Genomic DNA, 25,716 nt, shown 5'->3' with positions numbered 1-25,716 from the left:
TTCCATTAACGACCAGCGTCCCTCTGACTGCGAGTGGTACGCTCCTTCGACGTCGCATTAGTTTGAGCTCATGCGTCGCGGGACGTAGCCACCTCGAACGACACGCAAGGAACGATGGCGGCGCTCGCACTTGCGATTACATGCCCGGTCGTCGTGGGTATCGTCGTGCTGTACACGATGCTTGTCAAGCGCTGCTGCGGGCCGCTGTACGTCGAGCCGAGCCCGCTCGGCCACTTGGATACCGACATGTCGGACAGTTATGCCCTTACGACGCGGGACACTGTTGTACCGCAGCTGGACGCGCGGCAACTGCGGCTTGTACGCCTGTTGGCGCCACCCAGTGATAGCTTTCAAGTGTACGTTGGCACGTACTATGCAGGGAATGGCACGCTCGACGTGGCGGTCAAGCGACTGACGCCGTTGCGGCAAGCGGACCACGAGTTTGTGCGGCAGTTTACAGACCACATTCACCTGCTGTCTCGGTACATTGCCAATAGATCGCTCTTTCCAGGGGTAGGGTTGATCGTGGTCTTGGATAGATTGCGGCACGCCAACGTCGTCACGGTCGTCGGCGTTGTGTGGCACCACCAGTTTAATGCTGAAGTAGCGTTCGAGTACATGTCGCAAGGGTCGCTGCGGGACCTCCTGGCGGCAACCAATCCGCTCACCGTCGCCTGGCCTGACAAGAAGCACCACCTCGCACTGGATGTGCTCTTGGGGCTCGTACGTCCTTTCCATATCGCATCCGAGTTGTCACTTTTGTCTTGTAGACGTATTTACACAGCCAAGATGTCTTGCACCAGCAGCTGACGATGGACGCCGTGCTTCTCACCATGTCGGCCCACCGCGTCACGGCCAAGATTGCCAGCATTCCGTTTCAACGCGATGATGTTTTGTCTTCGCGCATGTCGGCGTCATCGTCCGTGTCGTCGTCGTCGTCCCGTTGGAGTGACGTCGTGCGTCAAACGACGACCTATGTCAGCAGTCGCTTCTCGCAGACGCTGAAGACAGAGCTCAAGACGTGGGTCGCACCCGAAGTGCTCCGAGGCGAGAAACCGTCGGCGGCCAGCGACATGTACTCGTTCGGTGTCCTCCTCTCGGTCCTCGACTCGCACGAAGACCCGTACAAGCACCACATTACGCAGATGGACAATGATATTCTGCTGCAGCGCATTAGCCACGGCACGCTGCGGCCGACGCTCTCGGTGTTGTGTCCACCGGGAATTACCGAGCTCGCGCTTGCGTGTTTAGAAAGCAACCCGTTGGATCGTCCGACGGGCTCGAGCGCCGTCGCGTACCTTCAAGCTCCGATGACGTCGTTTGCGAGTTCGCACAGTGTGTCGATGCGACAGAGTCCGACCATTGTGTTGTAAATCAATAGTATATGAGACATGATAGGCCTTCTTTGCTAGATGTGACGACAGCGAGGGCAACATGGCACTGTTTACCATCTTGTGAAAAGTCGTAAATCCAACGGCCAAGAAAGACCACTCGAGCACCATGCAATCAACTAAGCTCTTGGTTGATGCATCAAACCACCAACTCGGCTGCAGTGGACAAACGTTGAATGCGCCGCCTCAGCTGGACATGCGTGCTAGGGTAAAAACAGTTTATTGACCCCTGATGCGGGCTTGCGAATTCCGCAGCCAGCGGCTAATCTCTCACTGTATCTCTACTTCAACGTCGGGATTGCAGACCGCACCTGCAATCGCCGCCACCTCGCCCTGGACATGCATCCGGATGTTTGCTACATCATATCCGGATTGCATAGTGAGGCAATGGCAACGTCGCAAGCAAGCTCGACAGTCGAGGTCCGCGGGACGAAGCGTCGACGCCTCGAGACCAATGGCTCGAACGACGCCGCGCCTTCCATCGCGCAGTCAATGGAGGTAACCTCGCTGACCGCGGCAGCTCTCGTCCCGCCTGCCATGGCCAGCGCCAGGCCGGACGCGCCGAGCCGGGTCGCGGCGCCGGCACGCCAAGGAGCTGCGCCAGCAAGAAAGTCGGTGAAGGCCAAGCGAACTAAGGATACAATACTGGTGCGTTTTGACTGTCGCACCAAAGTCAGACGGTGAAACACTTCGATCTCCTGTGCAGGTCGACGCGACGGCGCTCGGTGGACCGTCGACGGCCTCCCTTCTCACGCGGCTCGAGAAGGTCGAATCGACGCTCGATACGGTTCTGACCGACATCTTTCGGAAGCTGCCAACGCTCGTCGCCGACGCGGTGCAGACCAAACTGGCGGCCCACGGATCGGCCCAGCTGGACGGCGTCTTTCACGACTTGCGCAGCACCGTCGAGACGTGCCTGCAAGAGGCGCTGCAGAAACTTCGCCCGGAACTCGGTTCGCCCTCGGCCGCCGCTGCATCTGGGCCATCTTCAGCGTCCTCATCCTTGTCCTTATCGACGCCGACACCACCGCCGACGTCTTCGCGTCGCACGCCGATCCCGCCGCCGCGGTTTGAGTGGGGTGGGCGGATCCACCCGGTGCCGCAAGACTTTACTCTGCCCAAGATGACTGTCTTGCATCTGTGGCGTGCATGGTTTAGCGGCATTCCAGACAGCGGCATGGTGCCGCTGCAGCAGCTCTCAACGCGCAACCTACCAGTCCCCGCCGACGTGGCCCGGTTCTCCAAGGCGCGCCGGGTCGTCGCCTTCATTGCATCGAGCGGCGGTGCTCCGAGCCTTGCCAAGCTGGCGACGTCCGAGGCGTCGGCGCGCGAGAACGTGTTTGAAATCGGCTGTCGACGCGCCGCCGCAAAGTTTCGCGCCTTTTCCGCAAGCCCGGACGCGGCGCTGCGCACGTTCCACGACCTGAGCTACGCGACGTGCTACGACGCAATTCGAAAACTCGAAAAGGCAGATGCGCCGTCGGGACAGGAATAGGAGGGTATGTACGAACTATTGCATGACAGTATTAGTTGAGCGTTGATGCACTGGTGTGATTTTTGCGCGCTCGGCGATGACCAAAACATACATTGGATGACGACAGACCATCGATGGTTTGTACATTTAGATAGATAGGTATGACGTTTATTCGCGTTCACCAACACATCAGTACAATCTGTAAGCTCAATGCAGGATGATTGTCGTACGTTGTGATGGAAAAATGATTGGCCAAATTATGTTCACTGTACCAGTGGTAGCCGAAGATCGGACCCACCAAAATGGACGATTTTGTCTTCATCCTGCGAGATTATCGGGCACCATGACGTTGTTTTTATGTTGTTGCACAACGAGCGGCACGTGTGTGCATGCATCGCTCGAGTCTCCGCCAAGGCTGTTGCAAGGCATTTGAGGAGCAAGCAACTCGTCACCTCGTCAATGCTGCTGTCGGGCATCCACTGTTTGGTTTCAACTCTGCTGGTTCACTGCAGCCTATTCAGAAAGCGTATCCAGAGTATATTGCCTCATCGAAGACCATGCCATCAAGTGTCGAAGCATGTTCCATCGAAGACGACGCGAGTCCAACACCCGCATGCGCTTTGGCGTCATGTTCGATACTTTCCTCGATTTTTCAGCCAATCATATCGCACGATTCCGCGAAAAGATCGTTTTGCGGGCGTTTCATTGGCCCGCGTCGCATTCGCCATGTCGCCCACCGTCCCATTCCTTGATTCATCATCACGTTGGTCCGATGCCTGACGCTCCGATGGCGCGTCCTCGCCTCTCGATGCCGTCGCTTTTGCTTCGCCGACGCCCGTCGCTCAGCACCAAGTACCGTCTCGGCCGCATTCTCGGCACCGGCGGTTGTGCGATCGTCCACGAAGCCGAGCACCGCTGGTCGGGTGCCAAGGTCGCGATCAAAGTGCTCACCAAAGCCAACGCGGCGGCGACCGCCGAGGCCACGCTACTGCAGTCGCTACACCACCCCAACATTGTCCAGTGCACCGAATGCATCGAGTCCACCGATGGCCCTTGCGTCGTGCTCGAGCTCCTCGCGGGTGGGGACCTCTTTAGCCGCTATCAGCACCAGCGGCGCTTTTCAGAAGACGACGTGCGTCATGTGGTCTATGGCGTCTTGAGTGCTCTTGCCTACTGCCACGCGCGCAGCCTCGTGCACCGCGATATCAAGCTCGAAAACATCCTCTTTGACAAGCACGACAACGTCAAGCTCGCGGATTTCGGCCTCGCAACGTACGCAACCAGTGCCTTGTCGCGGGCGTGTGGCACGATCGGGTTCCTTGCGCCCGAAGTCGCCCACGCGCAGCCGTACGGGACACCTATTGACATTTGGGCCACGGGCATCGTCATGTTTACGCTACTGTTTGACCGCCTCCCGTTCGGCACGTCGTTCGAGACGCTGCACAGTCTCACCGATGCGTCGACGGTGCCGTACCCACCGCACAAGACGGAGTGGCTCTCGGCGAATGCACGTCGCGTCCTCGAGGCCATGCTCACCGTGGACCCTACCAAGCGCGCGACGGCAGCCGACCTGCTGCTGGATCCGTGGTTCCAAGCTCCGATGCCGTCATGGCTAGCGGCGCCGACAACAGCGCCAAAGAAGCTTGGTTTTTGGGCCAAGCTGCGCCCTCGTTTTATGGCCAAAGCCGCCTAGACACGATGTACGCCAGCTCTATCCAACTATAGTATTTACTCTACCGTGCGAAACACTCTGTTTTGGTTATGGAGGTCTATCCATGAACGAAATGACGATGTACAATCTTGACATGTCAACTCCACTGCCTGCGCACCGCACCAAGCTCGCATGACTCATCGCCCGCGACCCTCGTCTCGCAAGACCTCCATAAACCAAGAGTTGCAGAAACTGACGCCTAATTGCAACATCTCGACGGACCTCGCAGAGTGCGTCGTCCTAGTCCCCGCCCGGGCTACAGGCGAGTACAAGTGCACTGAGGAGCGCAGCGAGCCCGTGCCACGACGCGGGACACAAAAAGGGCGTGCTCGTTCGTCTGCTTTGTTCCACAGAGAAAACACCACTGAAGACACGGACTTGGTTTGGACATAGGATGCAACGAGTACCACGACGGTCCAGAGCATTTGGTTGCGGAAACAAGATCGACGACGAGGCTCCGTCTACAATCTACTCGGCAGCGGCCAGCGTGGGCGTCGCACTGCAGGCAAAAACGACTCGTAGAAAGCGTCCTTCAGCGCCGCGTCTTCGCCCATGAGCGCCAAAAGGGGCTCCACGTGGCCGCACGGCAGCTCGACAACGTCAACGCTCGTTCCAGCGTCCCGCTACACCCATCGATGAGTCGCCACTCACGTGCTCGACATTCGTACCAAGCACTTGGCGAGCTTGAGCGTTGCGCTCAGCGGCACCACCTACGCTGGTTTGTCAACACTGGTTGCGGCGCGCACGCAGAGCGCACCACATCGTCCATGCCATGGTACAAGAGAATCCGCGGCGGCAACATCAGTCCCGTCTGCACGAGCTGCGGTGTGCTAAACGAGCCAAAGTGTTTTCGGCCGTGCATTGACGGATGCAGTGGCGAGATCGCATGGGCTATTTCAGTGCAGAGAATAAAGCGTGGATCTCCGCTAGCGAAGTGGATGTACCGCGGAATGGCCCGATCGAACGGCCCGCTTCAAAGGCGTAGTGGTCGTCCATGTCGTACGGGCCGCTCAAGCCCACGTACGTCTTGATGTGCTTTGCGGCTTCGAATTCCTACGCATGAAATGCCGTGCAATTGATGCCGTCGAAATCGGAGAAAATGATGAAAATACCTGGGGAATATTGGCCGCGATGCGCCGCGCCGACTGCAGAAGCAACAGCGACGACACGTGTGCCCCTATTGCACACATGCAATCTCTCGTCCGTTTGGCTAAAATCACAGGACGTACCAGACGAGTGACCAGAAAGCGTAATGTTGCCAATGTCGCCGCCGTACGACGCAATATTGTCGACCGTCCATTGCACCTACAACAGCATTGCATGCATGCGTCGTCTCGCTCGCTCGCTACACGATCGCTCGTACGATCGACGAGAGGTCCTCGAGCATGTCTTCGACGTCGCCATGCGGGAAGACGCGGTAGTTGGCGACGACCGTGAGGATGCCATGCTTTGCAAGCTCTTGCCCGACAGCCGCGTAGTGGAACTTGTTGGTCATGGCCCACGCACCGCCGTGGATGAAGACGACGACGGGCCGCGCGATTGCCGATACGTCCTTGGTCGTGCCAAAGAGGTCGAGCGCGTGGCGCTCGTGCGGACCGTACTTGAAGTCGTTGGTGCGCAGCCGCAGCGACGAGACGAGCGTGCGGCGCACAAGCCGCGGCTGGCTCACGCCAAACGCAACGTTGCCCATCTCGCCGAGCTGCACTGTGAGGATGTAGATGCACGACGACCAGAGCGCGCGGAGGTACGAGTGCTGCGGGAAGCGCCGGCGAAGCAGCGTGTACGCGCGGTGGACCAAGACCGCGTGGTTCCAGCCGTGGTAGAGTGCAATCGCGATGGCGAGCCTACGCCAGCGAGCCTAAGAGGGTAGGTCACATGCAGGAGCCGACGTACTTCCATGCGTTGGGTCGCCACGATTGCCTAGCGGACGTCAGCCATGCCCCGACCATGATGCTTCGCGTCGAAAAACCACCAAGGCGGTCAAACCAGCTGGTCGAACCCACGTGCCAGAACAGATTATTTTACAGAATTTACGACACTCAACGACACTCAACCAGCTGTTTCAAACACTGTTTGTCGTCAGTGGCCAACTGGAACACTGCTTTGCCGGCGAGGAAATAATTTTGTGGACTAGGAAAGCTCGAGGCGATAGCCATATCAGCAGCACGCAGCACACATTAGATGCTGGTAGTGAGCAAGGAAAGCAAGCGACATGCTAATCCGATTGTAGGGATACTGTGTGTGCTTTGGGACCATCCACTGGATCGTAGGAACCCAACGCAAACGCTGGATCGGCCATATTTCATCGGACCAATCAGCGACAAGCAACCTGCCTTCCATTATTGCGGTGGCCATGGCTCGAACACGCATCGGCGGGGACCAGGCCGACAAGTTCGCGGACCTCGAAGCGCGCGTCGACGCGCAGGCGCGGGCGACCGCCACAGAGCTCCAAGAGATCCGCGCTGCACTTCGCGTCCTCGGGCGAGCCGACGTCGAGGCCGAGCGCGACGACGCGCTGCGAACCAAGACAGCCCTCGAGCACGAGAACGCCGAGCTCAAGACCAAGCTTGCCGCTCTATCGCGTGACCACGAGGAGCTCCGGGTGAACTTTGACAAGCTCCTTCATGATGTGCAGCACTCGACAGCGAGCATGGTCGCCAAGTACAACCGTGGCGAGGGCGATGCTCTGGCCGTGCCGGGACGGGCCGTTGCTCCTCCTGTCGCCGGTAAGCGAACGAGTGACGGCCCTGCGGCAGCGAGTGCTGTGGCGAAGCGCCCCCGACGACATGGCCATGGCATCGTTGCAGGCCAAGGTGGGGCAGCCTCGGTCGCGCTCACTCCGGTGTCCGCACCTTCTCCAAAGGCCCCTTCACGCAGCGTTGCGTGTCTTGAAGCGGGCATGGACTTGACGACAGACCTTGTGGACCGTTTCCTCGCGTACGGTCGATACGAATGTCTGGTTGAAGGGCTCATGCTGCAGTAGCAAGCTCCAGGACGGTGCCTGTGCAGCGACCAAGCCGTACTGCCGCATCCTTCCGGCATCTGTGTTGTCATCGCTCATGGAATCTGGCGCGCTGGTGCCATCACCAGCAGCGTATCTGGACCTTCTCTCAACTGAGATTGTCGTGCTGCCACTCCTTCTAGGGTACTAGCCTTTCTGCTCGCATGCATATCTCATGACACGTCTTGCGGAATGTAGAGGCCACTGGAGCGTGACCATGGTCTTCCGTCTCGACGCAGCTGCGACCGAGACGGCAAGGATTGCATTTTTCGACACGTTCGACAGTCAGCACCAGGAGCACGCGATTCACGCCGAAGTGCACACGTTTCTGTCAAATGTGCAGCATGAGAGCCGTCCGCGCAGTCGGCAGCCGCTGAACACGAGTAAGGTCAATTTCAAGGTGCCATTGCAGCGCAACCCCAACGACAGTGGCATCTCGATGCTGCTCTACGTGGAAACAGCACTTTTCGCGTACAGCCAAGTGCGATGGGCACGCAACCACGGCAACAAATCGCCTGACGTCGATTTTGATGCGATGCGCCTTTTGTTTGAACAAACGCTCACAGTCGCCAACTTGAGAATGCCGGTTCACAAAAGACGTCAAGAGATGCTCGAGGCGCTCCGAGACTCCGATAAAAACTAACGAGACGTACACAACATCTCCATTTGATTGGAGACGCGTGGCGCGCAGCCCACGCTTGTAATCAATTGAATTGTGATCGGATTTTTTCGGGTGGCTGACCCGATAAAACTTCTCGGCATCTGATTGGCTAAAAACATCCTATGACGTGGCAAGCTGAAAACAGTGGGGCCCATGCAAAGAACATAACATGCGCGAGCGCAAGGACAAACAAAGCGCTGGCTTAAACGAATTAGCGTAGCAGAGCTTCGGGTATTGGCTTTGATTCCCTGTACGCATGACATATCAATACATTGCCCCGGCAATCGAATGCCATCCGTTTTACCTTCCTGGCGTGTCTTGCTCTTGAAAAACGTGACGCCAATTGCGTCGCCTTCGCACGAGAGGTGTTCACGCGCACCGTCTCCGTTGACTTGGATCGGCGCACGAGGTTCCGTGTTATCGTTAGGAAGAGGTGCGTGAAGCCACCATCCGTGAGCGTGAGGCTGTCCTTGCCGATACGCTAGTACTCGTCGAAGGTGAGCGGACGCTTCGCATTCGGCACCTTGCTCTAGGACTGGCTTCGCGAGGCAAGCGTGCGCCAAATGCCTACACAAATCACGTAATCACAGTAAGTCCAGTATTGAAGGTCGATATTGTACCAGCATACACCTCCTTCATATCATCGCCGTAGCCGGCAGGCTACGGCACGTTCCGGTCCTTGTAGAGACTCACGAGCGCACTGCGATAGCCACTGAGCGTCGACGTCGTGACATTCTTATAGCGCACGATATACTCGAGAAACTGGAGAAAGTCGTCGTACTCGAATGCGCGGACTTCAATCGTCCAGCCGTCCTTGGCTTCGTCGAATGAGCACGGCTCCAGGAGACCGGGCTCCTCGTACTCCTCGCGCACCCATTTCTTTACCTGGTTGAGGTTGCTCTCGTACGTCTTCCGAGATGACGTTGTGATGCGCATGTGCCGAGCGTCTTTGATCGTAAACTCTGAGAGGTCGATCTCGCCCGCGCTGTCTCGGCTCGCTGCCATGCCTTGAGGATCGCAGCTTCCATTTCTTCTTAGCACTGATTCGTGAAAAAAGGATGCTTTTCTACGATTTTTGTAGCTTTTGATTGGACGCCATTTTTGCGGGCTCCAGCCCGCAAAAATCTTTTCACCAGACGCTTATGCAATAATATAAATTCAGATACAAAAACCGAGTATAATATGATTTCGACAAAAAACAATATGGGATCTAAAGATTGGATAGAGGAACTTTTCGGGCCTGCGCCCGCAAAAATGGAGGAGCCAGTGCTTACAACAGAGTGTCGCCCGACAAAAGCAGAGTAATGCAGCTTTTTATTGCACTGTACATCATGGGTTTGGTGATATTAATAGCAAAGGGAACCTATTCCTTGGCCATAGTAGTAGAATGCCAGTCGTACTCGTATGCATTCCCGCAATCCCCACACTTGCTACATGTACTCGCCAATGCGAGACATACATTCTGCGGGCCATACACCAATCCAGCGCTATGATTGGCTATCATGTGACCAATCAAAATGAGATTGCACGAATGTGTGGCCGTTTGAATTTGCAGATCGTCAGCACGTGCCCGAAGGTACCTCCCGCTTGGCAGCATCTTGGTCACAGACGTTGCTTTGTAGCCATAGACGCACATCGTCGACGGCGAGAAATGCAGCCAAAGCCATTCAGGTCAACATGTCATCATTGGTCGTGCACGGACAACCGCATAACTAATGCTGCACCGCTGTGAGCCGCGCAACGCGCTCGACCACGTCGACCTTCACAGCTGCTGGTATTGCAATGTATTGTCGCCACTCGGATGATGACTGCCATCACGGTCGCCGCAGCCACACAGCCGTTATGGGAAATACCGACCCCAACGAAATCGAGCCGAGACATCCACGCTCTCGGCTTAACGACGGCATAGGCCGCCACAAGCCAAAGAAGCGAGGCGTCAAGATCGAAAGAAGCGTGTCAGGCGACCTCTGGCATCAGTATGTATGTGGGTGTACATTTTACTAACGCTCTATAACCATATTTTTGCAGTCTACATGGAAATGACGATTCCATGGCTATGCACAGAATATAGCAAACGCACTCGAAGCGCCTCCGACTCGACGTGCAGGGCCGTCTGTCAGCACATAGGTACGTCGGCGTAGCCATGGCAACCGTCTCGTATAATATTATCTTTCCATTTGTATACCGAACCCACATATTAAATTGTCCCCGCCATCCGTTTCAGCGCCAAAGCTTGCACAACGCACAACGCAATGTCGGAAGCACTCACGCACGTCGAGTGGGTCACTGGCGCGCTCGGCGTCTTTGTCATCTCCAACCGCGCGGGCTTCGCCGTCGTCTCGAAGCTCACGACGCCGCTGCCAGCGCACTTTAAAACTCCGATTGCCGTCGGCGACATTTTGATTGCCCTAAACGATACGCCGGTCACGCCCACGTTTGCGACGACGTTGCAGGCGCTGCGCACCAAGGCCTCGGGCACACTCCTGCGCCTGACGTTTCAGAGCCGGCGACACGATATTCCGCAATGTGACGCCCTCGGCAACGAATGCCACGAGCTGCTTTGGGCCGAGGATGCGCCGCTCGGCCTCTCGTTTGTCATGGAGCCGTGCTCGCTCCTCACGGTCGTCTCCAAGTCGATCCACGAAGCGCCGCCCGACGTCGGTGACATTCTCGTTGCGATCGGTGACGTCGACACGTCAGGCATGCGGTTTGAACACGTCATGGCGACGCTGAGCAAGGTGGCGCGGCCCGTCACGCTACGCTTTGTGAGCAGTCTCATGCCGGCGGCTTCGGCACCGCTGTCCGATGACGAGGCATCGTCACCAGTAACAACATCGTCTTCGATGACGTCATTGACCAGCAAGCTGCCAGGGCTTCGGCGCGGACCTGGTCACGTCGTGTACTTTACAGGCGGCCGCCTCGGGCTGGCGTTTAAAATCAAGGCATACCCGACCGTGAGCCAGCTCCTCGATACGACGCTTCACGATGGACTTGATGACGTGCTCATTGGCGACCAGCTGGTGAGCATCAACGGCGAGAGCACGCAGCGCTGGTCCATGGAGCACGTGATTGACCGCATCCAGAGCCACGACAATGCGACAACGGCGCCGCTGGAGCTTTTGTTTGTGACGCCCGCCGCCGCGCCCCCGGCGCCACCACGCCAACTGCCGAGCAACTGCTACGAGGTCGTGTACCATGGCGGGAAGCTCGGTGTTGTACTCGTGGGCCGAAAAGGCGCGACCGAGATTGAAGACGTGACCGATCCGACGTCGGCGCCGGGCTTAGAAAAGGCACTGGCCGGCGACCGACTCGTTGCCATTGACGGCCAGCGCACGAACGACATGGCCTTTGACAAGACCATCGAGCGCGTCAAACAAGCAGCGGCCAAGCCGGGGGGCGCCCGGCTGCTGTTCTTTCGACCGGAAAACGCGTTTGGCGAGGAAGTTCCGTTCGGTCTCTTTTTGCTCACGGCCATTGAGGCACTGCTGATTTAGATAGATCGTAGCACCTTGAGATGTCTCGACTCGATATGTTTGAATGTTTGGAAACGTGGTCGTTCGATACAAACTGTAAAAATACGCTGCTCTTGTACGGTCAGGTTATTTTGACAAACATTGCACTAGCTCCTTTGGCTCCGGTGGTAGAGCGTGAGTCTCAGAATCAAAACATTGACATCCGAGTGAGGAGCGTCGACAATGACGTGTCATACTGGTATGTAGTAGGTGTGTTTAGGACAGATAAGACGCTTTTGCTAGCGCGGAATCGTCTGGCGGGTCATCCTCCAGCACGGCGACCTCGTCGAGGCGGGTCTGCGAACGTTCACTTCTACGGTTGTCGACTCACCAGAATTTCTGCGCGTTGTGATTGGCCAAAAATGGAGGAATAGAGGACTGGTGCAAATCCGAAAAGGCAACAAGACGCGATTCGCCGCACGTTGCCTTTGCAGATTGAACAATGACACGGCACGGTTCGCGAAGCAAGCCAACTGCTACGCTCAAGGCGCTCGCGCCACGTGTACCTGGACCGCGCAAGGCCATCGAGACGGTGGATGCTTCGACGCCGCTTGCCGATACGACGCCTCCTGCCAGCATGACGCCGCCTGCCAGCACGGCGCCAACCAAGGCCAAGGATACCCGGCGCCAAGAGTTCGCGATCGAAAAGGCTGACGCCAAGAACGAGCCAATGCAGTGGTCCGAAGCCACCGTCCGCAAGCTCTTCGAGCTGCGCTGCGATCCTGCCCAAGCGTTCCGGTTCAACTCCAAGAACAACATGATCAAGAACTACGCCAACGAGTGCCTCGTGGCCGAGCTAAGCCGCGTTATGGGCCGCAAGTTTACGGTCAAGCAAGTCTCAAACAAGGTACATCGATTTGTGTCGTACAAGAATGTCGTTGAGTATAGGCGTAGATGACGCGCATGCGAGGTCAATGGGCCCACTACAAGACGTCGATGTTAGCTGGCAACGAGCCAGTGATTCCCCCAGTGCACTTCGACATTATGGCCGAGTACTGGTCGGAGGAGCCTGGCGTGCAGCGCAAGCCGAAGGCCACGAGCGCGACGCTGCCGAGCGACGTGACGCCCGCCAAGAGAAGGAAAACGACAGACAGCGAGTCCGAGCCCGTCTACTGGTGCGATGTAAGCGTTCGTAAGCTCCTGGAGCTGCGCTACGACCCCGACATTGCGTCTCAGTTCGACTCCAAGAACAACATGACAAAAAAGCTCGCGAATCTGCGTCTGGCGGCCAAACTGAGCCAATTTATGAATCGCATGTATACGGTCAAGCAGGTCAGCAACAAGGTACGATATGCGAATGTAGAGCATGCTTCATCGTGGAAGCAGATCACGCGCTTGCGGGCTGCCTGGACCGCATACCAGACCTCGATCCTGCTATCGCCTGAGAGCCCGCCCGACCCAGACACGCTTCCCGCGCACTTGGACATTGCGATGGCGTTCTGGTCTGACAAACCGACGTGCAACGCGACTCGTTGGCACCGTCGGACGAGCTCGACAACAGCAGCGACGAACACGGTATATTGCCTTGTAAAACGCTGTACCTTGTATATAGGACGAGTCCCTTGGTGCTAGGTCACAGCTCCTCTGAGAGCGAAGACGACGTTATCACAAGAAAACGCAAGACGAGCGAGCACGGCGAGCGCAGTAACAAGAGGCCACGGTCCTCTGTCGACGCCGTGGAAGCTGGCGTCAGCAGCGTGTCCGCCGAGTTGGTGCCGATGAGTCGAACTATTGCCCAGCCGCTCGCCACCCCTCTACCAACGACTTCCTCGGCCACCCCTCTACCAACGACTTCCTCGGCCACCCCTCTACCAACGACTTCCTCGGCCACCCCTCCACCAACGACTTCCTCGGCCACCTCTCCTCCGACGACTTCCTCGGTCACCCCTCCACCGACGTTGGGCTCGGCCACCCTCGAGGACGTTCTCAGCGCCATCAAGGCGCAATCGGAATCAACAAAGCATGTACTGGATGCTATTCAGGCGCAGTCGGCGTCAACCAAACATGTCCTGGACGCGATCAAGGCGCAATCCGAGTTGTTGACACAAATGATCGCAGCGATGAACAAAAAATAATCAAGTCGTTTTCAAAGTCTTTTGAGTCTTGTACTACATTTCCGCTTTTCGCAGACTTGTTGCTTGACGGCGTGATGCGTCTCAATATTGCGATTCTTGGTAGTGCGGTTCTGAAAAAGATTAAAATCTCGTGAAAACCGCAACGACTGTGCTACAGAGACAGCTCATACCGGCGGCTCGGGTCGTCGTTTGGACGCCGACATAACGTCACCAGAAAAGCTCCACGAAGAAGCCGCTACCAATCGCGCCGAGTGCGTCGGCACCGGCCGCGTCATGCTCCACCGAGCAGTCTTCACCGAAAAGCGCGTGGGTGAACGGAATCGAGAGAAACTTGGGGATCGAAATAAAGCCGAGCTCACCAAGGTACGGGCGCATCGTGTGCGACACGATACCTGCGGCCGTTGAGTAAACATCGTTGTGGTAAAAGCGGAACCAAATACTCGGACAAAGCTGTTTCTGCACATGATTCAGAGGGTTACTTGGTACCTCTTTCTTGCTTTTGCACGTGTTGGTGATGTGCATTGACCGGCCGCTCGTCCAAAAAGCAGTCCACAATGCATTCCTACCAGCAGCCCCCTCCGCAGGAACCTCGTATTGCGTGGGAAACCACCACAGCGAGAAGATGGTTTTGGACGAGTCGTTCTCATTGCATGTACAATATATGTATGCAGTTTGGGATCTCGAGATCAATTGTACTGTCAGTATCGACCACTGTCATTAACACAAGTCCATCTTGGAGTAGATGGACTTCAAAGGAGTTAAAAACGGGCACAGGTAATTAACCATGAAGAAGTCTATGGTGCGTATTGAGATGGGATGTTGGGTGTTAGCGCGTATGCTGCGATGCATGTGGGACGCCAATGAGGCGCTGGGCGCGGTACCAGAGCGGGTCGTTGGTGTACACAACGACGGCGACGGCGACGACCAGCACGACTCCGACGGCAAAGTAGTTGTCGGTGAGCGGCGGTCGTGTCTTCTCGGCGGGCGCCGGCTTGGCTTCTTGACGCAACAGCGCGACCTTGGGTGTTCCGTCCAAAGGCGTTTCCATCGGCGCCTTGGTGGTCGCTGGCTTGGTCGTCGGCGCGGACGTTGTGGTTTTTGGCGCCTTGGTCGTTCTCGGCATCATCGTGTAGCCAGGCACGAGGGCTTCGACGCTGCTCGGGTCTCGGTACGGGACCCAGTAGAGCTGCTTGCACGAGTGTTTGTCCGTCTGGTTGGGCTCGAACGTGATGCCAGAGAAGGCGAGGTAGCTCTGCAGTGATCGCGCCGTGCCAAAGCTGTACATGTCGAGCTCGTCCGCATCGATCTCGCCCTTGAACGGCCAGCCGACTTGAAACTTGAAGCGATTCTCGCCTCGAAGACGCTCGGTCGCGCGCGTTGCTTCGTCGATAGCAATGGATTCAAACCTACCACGTAATATGACAATGCGTCCACACTTGATAACGACAAACCGCTTCGGGACGCTTGTGTAGTTGTGGTACACGACACTGCCGGTCCGCGACGGCGAGTAGAGGTCGTAGCCGTGCGTCCAGAGGTGCGACGCGCGCAAGAATTCTTCGCCGTCAAACATCCAGAGCGTGTGCGAGTCGATCTTGACGCGCTTCTCTGCGTGGCACTTGCCGAAGGAGAGGCCCGCGCCCCAGAGCGCTGTCATCTGCGGGTACTTGGGCTGCAGAATGAGGTCCGCGCCAATGTTGCGCACGAGGCCATTTCCGCCGCGCATCGTCTGGCAAATGTGCGGCAAGTGCTGCGGTGCTACAGGGTCCATTCGATGTATGATAAGACCACAGAAAGAGATAAATGGGTGTACGGTTGTTGGTGCCGTCAGGCTTGATGAAATCGTTGAGGTCGTGGAGGTACGTCGTGAGGATCGCCATCTCATTCTGGGTCGTCTTCCAGTCTTCGACGAGGCCGAGGTCCCAATCGATGGTAAAGATGCTGTGGGCATCGAGCTGTAGACAAAACTCTTGGTCACCCACAAGCTTTTGCTGGTAGTGTCGTGCGAGCGTCGGTCCTCGCGACTCGTCCGCGCGGCGCGTGTCGATCTTGATCTGGTTCTTGTACTTGCAGTCGACGTCTGGCCATTGCGCCTTGGCTAGCGCGCAGTAGGATTCCAGACACGTCGTCTCGTCTTCAGGGCTCACTTGATCGACGACGCCAAAGTAAAGGCGGTCCGGGTGCTTGGCGCGCAAGAAGCCTGTGAAGACAGTCTTGCCGCAGCGCCCGCCGTCGCGAAACGCCGAGAGGCCCACAAAGATGTCGAACGTCGAGGGAACAATTGGCGGCGGCGGCTGCGCGCCGGCGAACGCCGGGTCCAGCGGCTGGTTTTGGCCTTCAGGATAGACGACGAGGTCAGTGTTGGGCTGCTTGTTCTCCGGGTCGTACGGCACCTTGCCGTGGTTGACATACGAGAGCGTGTGCGAGACGCCGAAGGGCGTCGGCGTCGGAAAGAGGTCGGCGACGGGCTCGGACGCGTAGGCGGCGGCCATCGCAGCGAGCAGCACCGTCGGCCGTAGCATACGTATCGTCGTCGTCGTCAAAGTGCAAAGTGGCATGGACCTGTGAAAGATGGTACGCCTGACGATACGTATCATTTGATAGAGGTTTACACGGCGTTCCGCACTCTGCCACGTATGGCTAAAACGACGCAACCGTTTCTTCTGCCGCAGAGTGGCCGCAGCCTCTGGCCGGGCTTCATAGCAACACAATACGACGTGCACTTCATCAGTTAGTCGAAAAGTATACTATATCAAGTAGAACGATGGTTCTGGTTCACGGGCCCGCTCATGGTGTGGTGGCAGTTGATCTGGACACCAATCTGGTTGAGGTTGTGTGGACGGTGCCAGACGCCGCCCCGTCTTGGCTTGGGTGATCAGCGTTATGATATCGGCATGGCCCTTCGTTTTGGCCACGTAGAGTGACGTTGCGCCATTTTTACGAGCTTGTGGTGTTTCGCGGTGGACGGTAGGTACCGTCATAGAGTCGTCGACGCGGGCACCCCTCATCGAGAATAAATTGGACAATATCGACGTTCTTCTTCTCGACAGCGATCGCGAGGTTTTTTTAACCCCGCTGCATCTTGGAGAGGTCAGCACCTGATGCCTTCAGAGATCGTTAGCGGCCGTGATCTGGATCGTTGTCGCAGGCGGGTAGTTCAGTTGTATCTCTTTTCGTTCAAAATTCACAAGCGGTGTTCGTTTCGCGGTGGGGCTTGCTGGCGACGTTATGCTCAAACGACAACGGTCTTCCAAACGCGCATCTATGTCGGCGCAGCGAGCACCAACCGCGTCATGGATGGTCCCCGACGTTGTGTCGCCAACGCACCGGTGGCACAAGCTCCTCGACGTCCTCGGTTTTCTGTACCTTCTCTGCGCCGTCGGGCTCGCAATCGGCGTGCTCACCATCTACGGTGCGTACCTTGAAAACAACCTTTTTTGGCCGTCGTTCCTTGCCTCGGGCATGGCGAGCGCCGTCACCGACCTCTTCAACCTCGAGTTGGCCCAAACCTCCAACGCCAGCAACCTCGATTTGACATCGATCGTGCTGCCCCAGCGCTACCCCCGCACCAGTGCGCTGAGCATATCGGCGAGCTATGCCCGGGAGGTGCTGCTCACTGATATGGCTTACGATCTCGCATCGGCCATTGTCAGTATTCGCGAGCTCACGCCGGCCGAAGTGACGTTTACGATGACGCAGTATTGCTGGGTGGATCTGAACAAGAGATGGGCGCTCGCCCACACGTTTCGCCGCCAAGCGCGGTGTGAAGCTCGGTACCGCACCAACGCCGCTGTGCACTTGGAAGCCATTTTGCGCAACATTGATTTGGCGGCGTGGCTGGAACTCTACAACCAGTTTTTTAGTACTATGATCACGAACGCAATATCTGCAACGCCGACAGGAGCTTCTTGACTGCCTTCACTCGTCGCCCAGCCGTGGGCATCGGTTCGTGACGAGGCAAAGGTGTGGACCGACGCGGAATGCAACACGTTCAAGCTTTGCTGGAGCAACCTCCGTCAAGTGGGTCTGACCGAAACAACAAGCGTTGTGAATGCCATGGGCGTGACCACGACGTTGCACATCAAGACGATCTCGCCGGTCAATCGGTACGCGCTCTGGTCGACGCTCTCCATGTATGGCGCCTTTGAAAACGACATGGGCAACTTCTACCTCGGCGTCAACGACAGCCTCGTGACCAACAGTCCGACCTTTTTCGGCCACACAATACCACAAGCGATCGAAATGTACAATGTGCCGTATCCTCTCAATGCGATCAACCAAGCGCTCCACGACCACCTCGGGTCCCTTGGGTCCGTCGACCTTTGGATGCTACGCCCCCCATCAAGTCTCCTCGCCTACGCCACCGCCTTCCAGCACCGTCTCCAGAGCGCAAAACAAGCCTCCTCACACTTTGCAACGGCCTTGGATGCGATCGAGACAACGGTCCTGCACCCGACGCCGCGCGTCTGGCAGTCGACGGATCTCGTCTTCCTCGGTGGCAACCCCATGTGCGCGTTTGGGGCACCCTACAGCTTTGTACAAGAGTCGTTTGGCTTTGACGATACGTGTGCAACCCAGCGTCCGTGGACTAGTACGTGGACCAGCACGTCGATCCTCTTTGCGTTGTCCATCGAGAATCATGGAATCGACGTGGCAGCCATCTGTCGTACATCGGGCTTGGTACTCGCAGAAGCAGACTCTTGTCAGCGCACCTTGGCGGCGGCAGTCACCATCTACGACCGTCTACCGCAAGTGACGTCGTTCAATACGACGGGAATGATTGCGGACGTTGAAGCTCTGGCCCTATCGACCCTGCAGTTTGTTCGAAATCTATCCTCCAATAGCAGCAGCGTCGACGTGCGCAGTCAGCTACTGCTGCCGCACGACGCCCAGCACTGGCGTATCTTTGGCTGGATTAGTCTCTTTGAATGGGCGCTTGGGCAGCGGGAAGCGGTGGCTTTCGAAGGCGACGTCCAAACATTCCACCTTCTCTCGTACGCCTACCCTCCAATCGATCAAGTGGCGAATCCGCTCGACGTCGGACAGAGCTTTGCCTTTTACATCCACGGAGTCTGTGGCTACGTCACCATCGCGTTGGTGGCCGTTGCTGTCATTATCGCATTCGCCATGTGCTTTCAAACCACCGGCAACGCCACGCCGTCCGACTGGCTGCGCTGGCACCGCGTTGCTGGTACAACGTGGGTTGGGCGCCCGCTACTCGTTGTGCGCGCGCTGGCTGCGATAGCGTGCCTTTCCACCGCACCCGTCAGTCTCGAACCGGTACCTGGCGGTGGCAGTGCCTTTGCGTCGGCGCCGCGATCGCTGCTAGAGTCCATGGTACTGGTCGGCGAGTCGCTCTGGCTTGTGTACGTCTTGAACGAACTCGTGCTCTTTTGGACAGGCCGGCGCACACGTCAGGTAGCACCGATCGTGGCTACACTTGTCTTTTGCATCGGCGTGCTTCTTGATGCTATCTGGCCACCGACCGTGTCGGCGTCCATTTACCGCACGTGCCGAGCCTTGCACGTGGACCACGACCTTTTGTGTTCAAGCGGCGTTGTCAATATCGGGTACCTCGATCGATTGACCGTGCACCTATGTGTGCAGTGCCTTGGTGGTCTTGTATGCACGGTTGTATGTCTTCTGTGGCCATCACGAAGCACATCGGTGGTCGCGCCGTCGCTCCTGCTGCCGGGCTATGCGACCGTGTATCTCTGCGACCGCAGTAGCAACAACAGCGAGTGGCGCATGGACCGTATTCGTGCCGCGCTCAGTGGCCTCCTCCTCTTTTCTTACAAGGGCACAGTGTATATGTTTGACTATACCCTCTGGCGCTGTCTCTCGGCAAGCGAACTTGGCATGCGCGAGGCTGCGATCGCGACGTTTTCGCTGCCCCATACTGACCACACGGTGCGTGGGGACGGCCCAGGGCTCGAGCACGTGTTGAGCGCCGCGAGCTTTCGCGGCATGCGCGTGCTCGTCAAGACGCGCTGGTTCGTTCGCGGCTCGTGGGCGCTCTTGGGCCTGGTGTACGTGGTCGTCTCCCTCGTTGGCAACGTCTACTACATGACGATCACGTCCCCGCACGTGCTCGCCAACGACTTTTACTGGGGTAACTTTAACAGCTCGGGCGGCCACACGTACCTCGCCAACCTCTTCAACGCCCAACTACTCTCTTGGCATGGCGCGCCTCGCGATATCGTGCTCGATGACCCTGCCCTCGGCGACGTTCGCCAGCTCTACAACGCGTCGACAACCACCATCGCCTTTCCCGAGACGCTCGGTCGTCGCCAGCTCTTTCCCATCACGGAGAATAGCACCGATGCGCTCATCGCAGTCGTGCGCGACCTCCGCGCCATGGACCCGTGTGCGATGCCCACCATGTTTACGCAATACTGCTGGCTCGACTTTCATCGTGTCTATGCAATGGCGAGCTCTGCAGCGCGCCAAAACCGGTGTGCAGCAACCATGTCAACGAATGGCGCCGTGTACCTCGAAGGTGTTCTGCGCAACCTCAAGAGCTGGGACGACTGGCAGCGCTGCTGGGGTCTCTCGTTCCAGCTCGGTTTTGGGGTCGACTTGATGGGCTCGACCGACGGCCGTCGCTGGCTCGAGAGCATTAAAGGCGTTTCGACCACACTTCGGGACGAAGTGGTCTACTGGCAAACGTATCGCATCCGTCATTTCACGCTGCAGTGGCAAAACTACAAGACACTCGGCTTTGCCGACACCTTTCACATCACCAATGCGCTGGACTTCGCCTACGATCTAACGCTCGCCCACGTGGATGCCGAGATGCACTGGAACCAGCAGACGTCACTCAAGATGTACTGGTCGTTCGCGTCCGACCTCTGGGCCATTTCGACCAACGCGACCTTGATCGGCGGCCATAGCCTGATGCGTGAGAGCGCACACTTTGCATTTGCTAATGTGACGAGCGCCATGCTGCTGACGCAGAACCTGACGCTTCCGAATCCACTCACGCGGGGGCTGACGCTGCTTGCGTCAACAATAGGGCCGTTTGGCACCGTTGATATGGTCTACGTGCCCTGTCCGGCGCCGCTGCTAACGTGGTTCGAGAGCATGCTCTCGAGTTTGAATCGACTGTTGGCGACGGACCGCGAGGCGCAAGCGGCGTTTCTCTCGCTGCCGCTCAAGCAGTACGTCGGGCCTTTCCCAAAGGCGTTGAATAGTACCGACATTGCGTTTGCCGGCGGCAATCTTCTCTGCGGCGATGACCTTGCCGCGTCACCGCTGCACGTGTCCATAATCGTCGCGTCACCTCTTTATCGCGCGTTTACGCCATCGACTGCGTGCCACACCCTTGTCTTTGAATTTACGTCGCCCGACCAATTCCAGTTGCTCTTTGCGCTCGCAGCGTACAGCGCGTCTCGGGCGGTACCAACAGCGACGCTGCGTCGACTCTGCGCCTACGACTTTACGGCCGCTTTGTCGTGCAGCGACGTCTATGGCGCGATGCAATCGTTTCTTACTATGTACAAGTCGTCCTTTGCAGCGCCCAACGACCTCGCACCGGGCGTTGAAGCCAGCGTGCGGCAACTTGACGTGCAATTTGTGCAGTTTATTTTGAATGGCTCGGTGCCGTCGCTCTTCCACGTCAACATCCTCGACGACGGCCCGGCACACGACGAGTCGTGGCCGTTCTACGGCTGGGTTTTTCTCTATGGCTGGGCAGCCGGCACGCGTGAAGTCGTGCAATTTAACGGCGATAGCGGCGTCCTCACGGCCATTTCGGGGCCGCTTCTTACACACAACATGCGCCCCAATCCCGCCGAGATTCGCCAGGATATGTCCATCGTGCTGCTCACCTCCGTACAGTATATCACGGTGGTATTTGTGTTGCTTGCCATCGCCATTGCTCTCTATGCGATGAGCAGCCTCCTGCACATTGAAGGATGCAACCTCTTTCAGATGAACCGCACGATTGGGCTCGTCTGGATCGGTCGGCCGTGCCTCCTCCTCCGAAGCATGACGGCGATGGTCTGTCTGCATACAAGTGCCATCTCGCTCACGCAAGTCGGCGCCGTTTCTGTCTTTACAACACCGGTGGTGCCGTGGTACACCCGCCTCCTCGTCTCAGGAGAAGTCAACTGGCTCGTATACGTGCTCAACGACACGTTTAGCACCTACACGAAAGCAACGACGCCAGTCTATGCCACGCGCAGTGCGCTCCTCGCGTGGCTGGTCATGTTTGTGTGGATCAGCATTTCGCCCGCCACATATGATGCACGATTACAGCGGTCGTGCTCGGCCCTCCACATGGATCAAGCGCTAACATGCTCGAGCGGCTACGTCCAGCTCGGGTCGGTGCGCCGGCTGTGGTACACGCTCTGTGTGTGCTGTAGCTGCATTGGTGTCGCGTATGTCTCGGTACGACAGAGAGCGACGACGCCATCGTCGCTCTTCCTCTCGTCGGCCGGAAAGTACATGCTTCGAACGCACAAGTACAACGGACTCGACTACATTGACAAGGCGTCTGGCCTCATGGCCGGCCTTCTCTCGCTCCAATGGCACGCCCACGGCTTCTACGTCTTTGATATCAAAAAGTGGCGCTTCCTGTACGTCGCGTCGCCCGAAGCCCCGGGTCGATTCGCCCACGCGATCCCGCTGCGACATTGATACATGGAGTGTAAAACGCTAGGCAGAAAACTGGTATTGATGACAGAAGTCAACGAACGCCGAGTAAAGTCAACGAACGCCAAGTAAAGGCAATGAACGCCAAGTAAAGTCAGCGAAAGCGAGCGAAGGCCGACCGTACACTCCAACGACACGGATAGACCTACAAGAACGAGGTGCGCTCCTAGCCTGTTGCTGCACTTGTCGTCGGCGTCGACAGAAAAAGCTACAGACTTAGAGCTTCTCCACCCGTCCGCGCTATCTCTATCTGGCTCTTTAAAATTTCGAAAATTTACCGGGGAAACGCCCCACCGGTCCCTGTAAATCGCCCCGTATCTGTATAATTTTTACAGGGAGGAGCAAAAAATTGGCCGAGGTCCCTGCAAATTGGAGCGCGATGCGGGGCTCGCGGTCACTCTGGCTTTTTACCCTGTAAAACTCTAAATTACTTGCTGTTTGTATACTAGTCAAAAAATAAATATAAAATCGAATTTCTAGACGAAGTTCGTAGTTATCGACGCCATACATTTCGCGACTCCCTGCATCTTTTTACAGGGCGACCGGTGGGGCATTCTTTTTTAGCGCGCTGTATCCGGCGATACAGGGAGAAATCGCACTGTAAAAAAAGCCAGAGCCAGATAGAGATAGCGCGGACGGGTGGAGATGCTCTTACGATGGGACTGCAATCTTTCCAATTTGTACACTATCGACGTTCTCAGTCATTCGTATCTGAATGTACTTCTGCTTGGAGGTCTCGGTGGCAAGCGTCAGTTGCGTCGACTTGAACACAAAAGAAATTCCGGATCGAGCTACATGTTTCTAGTACCAGATTTCTATGGCGGTGGCGCGTCACCTTCAGTCGGCGAGGACTTCCAGTCGGCGAGAATATCCTGTCGACCACTGTTGTCCAGCTCTCAATCGAAAGAAGATTGCTCTGATTGTCATTCTACGCCAGGGAATGCATGCCCCTACTGCACCGCCACATACTAGTGGTGCGAAGCAAGCAGAAAAGCCAGAAGGAAATCAACTCATCGGAGCATCCGATTGGCTCATTTCCCACCAATCACGTTGCTCAGCCATGGGATCCGCTTCAGCGAAATCATTTCAGGATTGTCGAGATGACACTGGCGTCGCTGTGGCACAACTCGGTCGTACGTCTTCTCCTGCTCGGGACGCTGGACGACGGAAGCTCGCTTCATGGGCTACGAGGCCAGAGCGATATTCTCAAGGCCATCGTCGACCATCTCCATGCGATTTGGCGGGCGCAACTCAAGGCTGACCAGCGCGGCTACGTCCTGGGCGGCATTCGATTGCTACCTGGCGACATTGACCGAGACGAGGTGCTTCGCCACAATTCATTACTCGTAGACTTTCCACCGCCGCTCACGCACCTTGTTGACGGCGTCGAGCAGCCAAAACCATTTCTCATCAATATGATGCCCTTCGTCATTGGCCATGCCGAACGACGTTGCCAACCGAGTGTCGGCGGAATATCCCGCTGCTCAACCTCTGCCAAGGCAGCCATACGATCGGTTCCATCGGGTATTTTACGATCCACGAAGACATTGTCGAGGCCGACACATCCCAACGTCGTCCGGGGCTCCACGTCGAAGCGCCGTCCGCTGCCAAGCTCCAGAATTACCTGGGCGCTGGCGAAGCGCAACACAAGTGGGCAGAGATTCGCTGGGGACAAGGCTGGACTATCTACCACGAGCTCCAAGGTGGTATTTACATGGCGTCGACGGTTGCAAATTCCTGCGGGGTACACAGTCTGCGTCTTGTCGCTGCAATGACTGATTGAAATGCGTTGAACTAGGTCTGGAACACGGTCGTCGCAGATGAAAACGATATCGTCGGTGCCCACGGCGACGTGGATGTCCTCCACGGTGTCTTGGACCGTGAGCGTGATGACTACTACGAGCCGCAAGCCAATGAGCTGTACTGGATCACAGATCGGACGCCGCACGAGTCCCTTCCGGTGACTGAAACACAGTTTCAGCAGTACTTCCGCTTCGTTACGAGCAACATCTCGCACTGGTTTGCAGAGCACTCGACGCCCAACCCACTCGGCATTCAGCCGACGGCCGCGATCGTCTACGGCAACAAGTTTACGGGTACCTTGATGACCGAGGTGTCGTTGGTAGAGGCCCTAGTCATGGCCTAGGTATGTCAATATGTATCTGGTTTTTATCATGCGCGGGAAATGCCAGAAATAAGATCGTAGTCCTATCGTGCAGGCGCAGCACCGGACGCTCGTGCCACTTGGTAGACGAAATCATATTTGAAACAGAGTCATCCAAAGTTGGCACAGTGATTGAAGACACTTTATAAAGCAGAGCAGACCACGCTATGTCGCCGCTGCAATCGTACAACGCGTGCAACGGTCCACTACATATACAAAATGCTCTGTAAGCGTTAAGAAGCAAATGACCACATTGGCTCGCCGTGGTCAAAGCTGTCGGTTGACACTTGTTATAGTGACGACGACCCCTCCCACTGGACCAAAAATGCGATTCCTAGTAGCGTTCTTGGAGCTACATTCTGTGGCGCGACGGAAGGCTCTAGATTTAAAAAGCCTCGAGTCGAGCGCTCATAATGCTCGAATCGTCGGCTTCTGGACAAGATGCACGTGCGACGCCAGTCGTCACCAGTGAGTCGTCACTACCGTTTTGACAGAGGCATCCTACAGGGCAAGCAAAGGAGTCATGTCCTTCTCAACGTCTTTGCCGTCGATGCCACAGGAGGCTCGTCCAAACAAGGGTGCGCTTCGTTGGTCTTACAAGCTAGCTGCAGCTACACGTCACGTCTACTGGACGACGCAGCACTTTGCACAGCCGGGCGACTTGGCCGTGTCGACATCGTCGAGCTACAAATACCTGCATCAGCGTCATGCATCGCGCATCGTTATCGCGAACCTTTTTCTCCTTGGGAAACTGCGACGGCTTGGCGGGCGGCGGCGGCGAGTCCGGCGCCGTCATGGAGGTCATCGCTCGATCCCGCATGCTGGAGCAGCATGGCTTCGTCTGGAAAGGCATGAGGAGACGTCATGGATCCAAAAATGCATACCCGTCGTGCTCGACGCGACGACGCCACCTTGCTGGCGCCACACAAGGGCCTACGTTCTGCATCGCATGCGGTCCTATATCGCGCATCCTCCTCGTACCTCGACCCAGAGCGCAGCGTCGTCCTGGCCCTTGGCCTTGATGGTATATATCCGATCATTGAGCTCGATCGTAAAGAGGCCCGGGCCATCTATG

The 25,716-nt window shown here is 57.0% G+C and overlaps 12 protein-coding genes across 12 annotated transcripts in view; 9 read left to right on the top strand and 3 right to left on the bottom strand.

The window, feature by feature from the left end:
* Positions 1-114: 114 nt before the first annotated feature.
* On the top strand, positions 115-1,373 carry SPRG_09168 (TKL protein kinase; the record flags this gene model as incomplete). Its single annotated transcript, XM_012348603.1, has 3 exons — positions 115-482; positions 540-723; positions 771-1,373. 3 exons carry the CDS (start codon positions 115-117, stop codon positions 1,371-1,373), a joined length of 1,155 nt encoding a protein of 384 aa, XP_012203993.1.
* Positions 1,374-1,778: 405 nt separating this feature from the next.
* Positions 1,779-2,886, top strand: SPRG_09167 (hypothetical protein; the record flags this gene model as incomplete). Its single annotated transcript, XM_012348602.1, has 2 exons — positions 1,779-1,889; positions 2,098-2,886. 2 exons carry the CDS (start codon positions 1,779-1,781, stop codon positions 2,884-2,886), a joined length of 900 nt encoding a protein of 299 aa, XP_012203992.1.
* A 735-nt stretch (positions 2,887-3,621) lies between these two features.
* Positions 3,622-4,558, top strand: SPRG_09166 (CAMK protein kinase; the record flags this gene model as incomplete). Its single annotated transcript, XM_012348601.1, has 1 exon — positions 3,622-4,558. Exon 1 carries the CDS (start codon positions 3,638-3,640, stop codon positions 4,556-4,558), a length of 921 nt encoding a protein of 306 aa, XP_012203991.1. The 5' UTR covers positions 3,622-3,637.
* Positions 4,559-5,467: 909 nt separating this feature from the next.
* On the bottom strand, positions 5,468-6,525 carry SPRG_09165 (hypothetical protein; the record flags this gene model as incomplete). The annotated part of the gene is made up of 5 exons (XM_012348600.1): positions 5,468-5,629; positions 5,689-5,753; positions 5,806-5,881; positions 5,940-6,420; positions 6,470-6,525. The coding sequence occupies 5 exons, from the start codon at positions 6,523-6,525 to the stop codon at positions 5,468-5,470; spliced, it is 840 nt and encodes a 279-aa protein (XP_012203990.1).
* A 404-nt stretch (positions 6,526-6,929) lies between these two features.
* On the top strand, positions 6,930-8,220 carry SPRG_09164 (hypothetical protein; the record flags this gene model as incomplete). The annotated part of the gene is made up of 3 exons (XM_012348599.1): positions 6,930-7,513; positions 7,560-7,721; positions 7,776-8,220. The coding sequence occupies 3 exons, from the start codon at positions 6,930-6,932 to the stop codon at positions 8,218-8,220; spliced, it is 1,191 nt and encodes a 396-aa protein (XP_012203989.1).
* Positions 8,221-10,485: 2,265 nt separating this feature from the next.
* Positions 10,486-11,767, top strand: SPRG_09163 (hypothetical protein). Its single transcript, XM_012348598.1, has one exon. The coding sequence runs from the start codon at positions 10,491-10,493 to the stop codon at positions 11,730-11,732; it is 1,242 nt and encodes a 413-aa protein (XP_012203988.1). The 5' UTR covers positions 10,486-10,490; the 3' UTR covers positions 11,733-11,767.
* A 381-nt stretch (positions 11,768-12,148) lies between these two features.
* Positions 12,149-13,519, top strand: SPRG_09162 (hypothetical protein). The gene is made up of 4 exons (XM_012348597.1): positions 12,149-12,597; positions 12,645-13,034; positions 13,077-13,265; positions 13,323-13,519. The coding sequence occupies exons 1-4, from the start codon at positions 12,193-12,195 to the stop codon at positions 13,470-13,472; spliced, it is 1,134 nt and encodes a 377-aa protein (XP_012203987.1). The 5' UTR covers positions 12,149-12,192; the 3' UTR covers positions 13,473-13,519.
* Positions 13,520-14,590: 1,071 nt separating this feature from the next.
* On the bottom strand, positions 14,591-16,344 carry SPRG_09161 (hypothetical protein; the record flags this gene model as incomplete). The annotated part of the gene is made up of 3 exons (XM_012348596.1): positions 14,591-15,231; positions 15,277-15,580; positions 15,636-16,344. The coding sequence occupies 3 exons, from the start codon at positions 16,342-16,344 to the stop codon at positions 14,652-14,654; spliced, it is 1,593 nt and encodes a 530-aa protein (XP_012203986.1). The 3' UTR covers positions 14,591-14,651.
* A 775-nt stretch (positions 16,345-17,119) lies between these two features.
* SPRG_09160 (hypothetical protein) lies at positions 17,120-17,764 on the top strand (the record flags this gene model as incomplete). The annotated part of the gene is made up of 1 exon (XM_012348595.1): positions 17,120-17,764. One exon carries the CDS (start codon positions 17,120-17,122, stop codon positions 17,732-17,734), a length of 615 nt encoding a protein of 204 aa, XP_012203985.1. The 3' UTR covers positions 17,735-17,764.
* A 29-nt stretch (positions 17,765-17,793) lies between these two features.
* On the top strand, positions 17,794-22,462 carry SPRG_09159 (hypothetical protein; the record flags this gene model as incomplete). The annotated part of the gene is made up of 1 exon (XM_012348594.1): positions 17,794-22,462. The coding sequence occupies exon 1, from the start codon at positions 17,879-17,881 to the stop codon at positions 22,460-22,462; it is 4,584 nt and encodes a 1,527-aa protein (XP_012203984.1). The 5' UTR covers positions 17,794-17,878.
* Positions 22,463-23,577: 1,115 nt separating this feature from the next.
* On the top strand, positions 23,578-24,623 carry SPRG_22236 (hypothetical protein; the record flags this gene model as incomplete). The annotated part of the gene is made up of 3 exons (XM_012348639.1): positions 23,578-23,926; positions 23,977-24,221; positions 24,276-24,623. 3 exons carry the CDS (start codon positions 23,578-23,580, stop codon positions 24,621-24,623), a joined length of 942 nt encoding a protein of 313 aa, XP_012204029.1.
* A 642-nt stretch (positions 24,624-25,265) lies between these two features.
* Positions 25,266-25,716, bottom strand: part of SPRG_20732 (hypothetical protein) — a gene marked incomplete at both ends in the record, with an annotated part of 944 nt that continues 493 nt past the window's right edge. Inside the window, 4 exons of the mRNA XM_012348633.1 lie at positions 25,266-25,325; positions 25,375-25,448; positions 25,526-25,574; positions 25,623-25,711. Coding sequence (XP_012204023.1) covers positions 25,266-25,325; positions 25,375-25,448; positions 25,526-25,574; positions 25,623-25,711 — 272 coding nt within the window. The remainder of the gene's footprint in view (positions 25,326-25,374; positions 25,449-25,525; positions 25,575-25,622; positions 25,712-25,716) is intronic.

Source organism: Saprolegnia parasitica (genome assembly GCF_000151545.1).
Source record: "Saprolegnia parasitica CBS 223.65 unplaced genomic scaffold supercont2.45, whole genome shotgun sequence".
NCBI lineage: Eukaryota > Oomycota > Saprolegniomycetes > Saprolegniales > Saprolegniaceae > Saprolegnia > Saprolegnia parasitica.
Note: the sequence above shows the minus strand (reverse complement) of the source record. Positions and strands in the feature narration are given on the sequence as shown.

What these genes read in the sequence shown, in the direction of transcription:
- SPRG_09162 (XM_012348597.1), top strand. Translation starts at nt 12,193, where the DNA reads ATGACACGGCACGGTTCGCGAAGCAAGCCAACTGCTACGCTCAAGGCG. An exon ending in TCAAGCAAGTCTCAAACAAG is followed by an intron (nt 12,598 to 12,644) that starts GTACATCGATTT and finishes GTATAGGCGTAG; the next exon opens with ATGACGCGCATGCGAGGTCA. An exon ending in TCAAGCAGGTCAGCAACAAG is followed by an intron (nt 13,035 to 13,076) that starts GTACGATATGCG and finishes TCGTGGAAGCAG; the next exon opens with ATCACGCGCTTGCGGGCTGC.
- SPRG_09163 (XM_012348598.1), top strand. Translation starts at nt 10,491, where the DNA reads ATGTCGGAAGCACTCACGCACGTCGAGTGGGTCACTGGCGCGCTCGGC.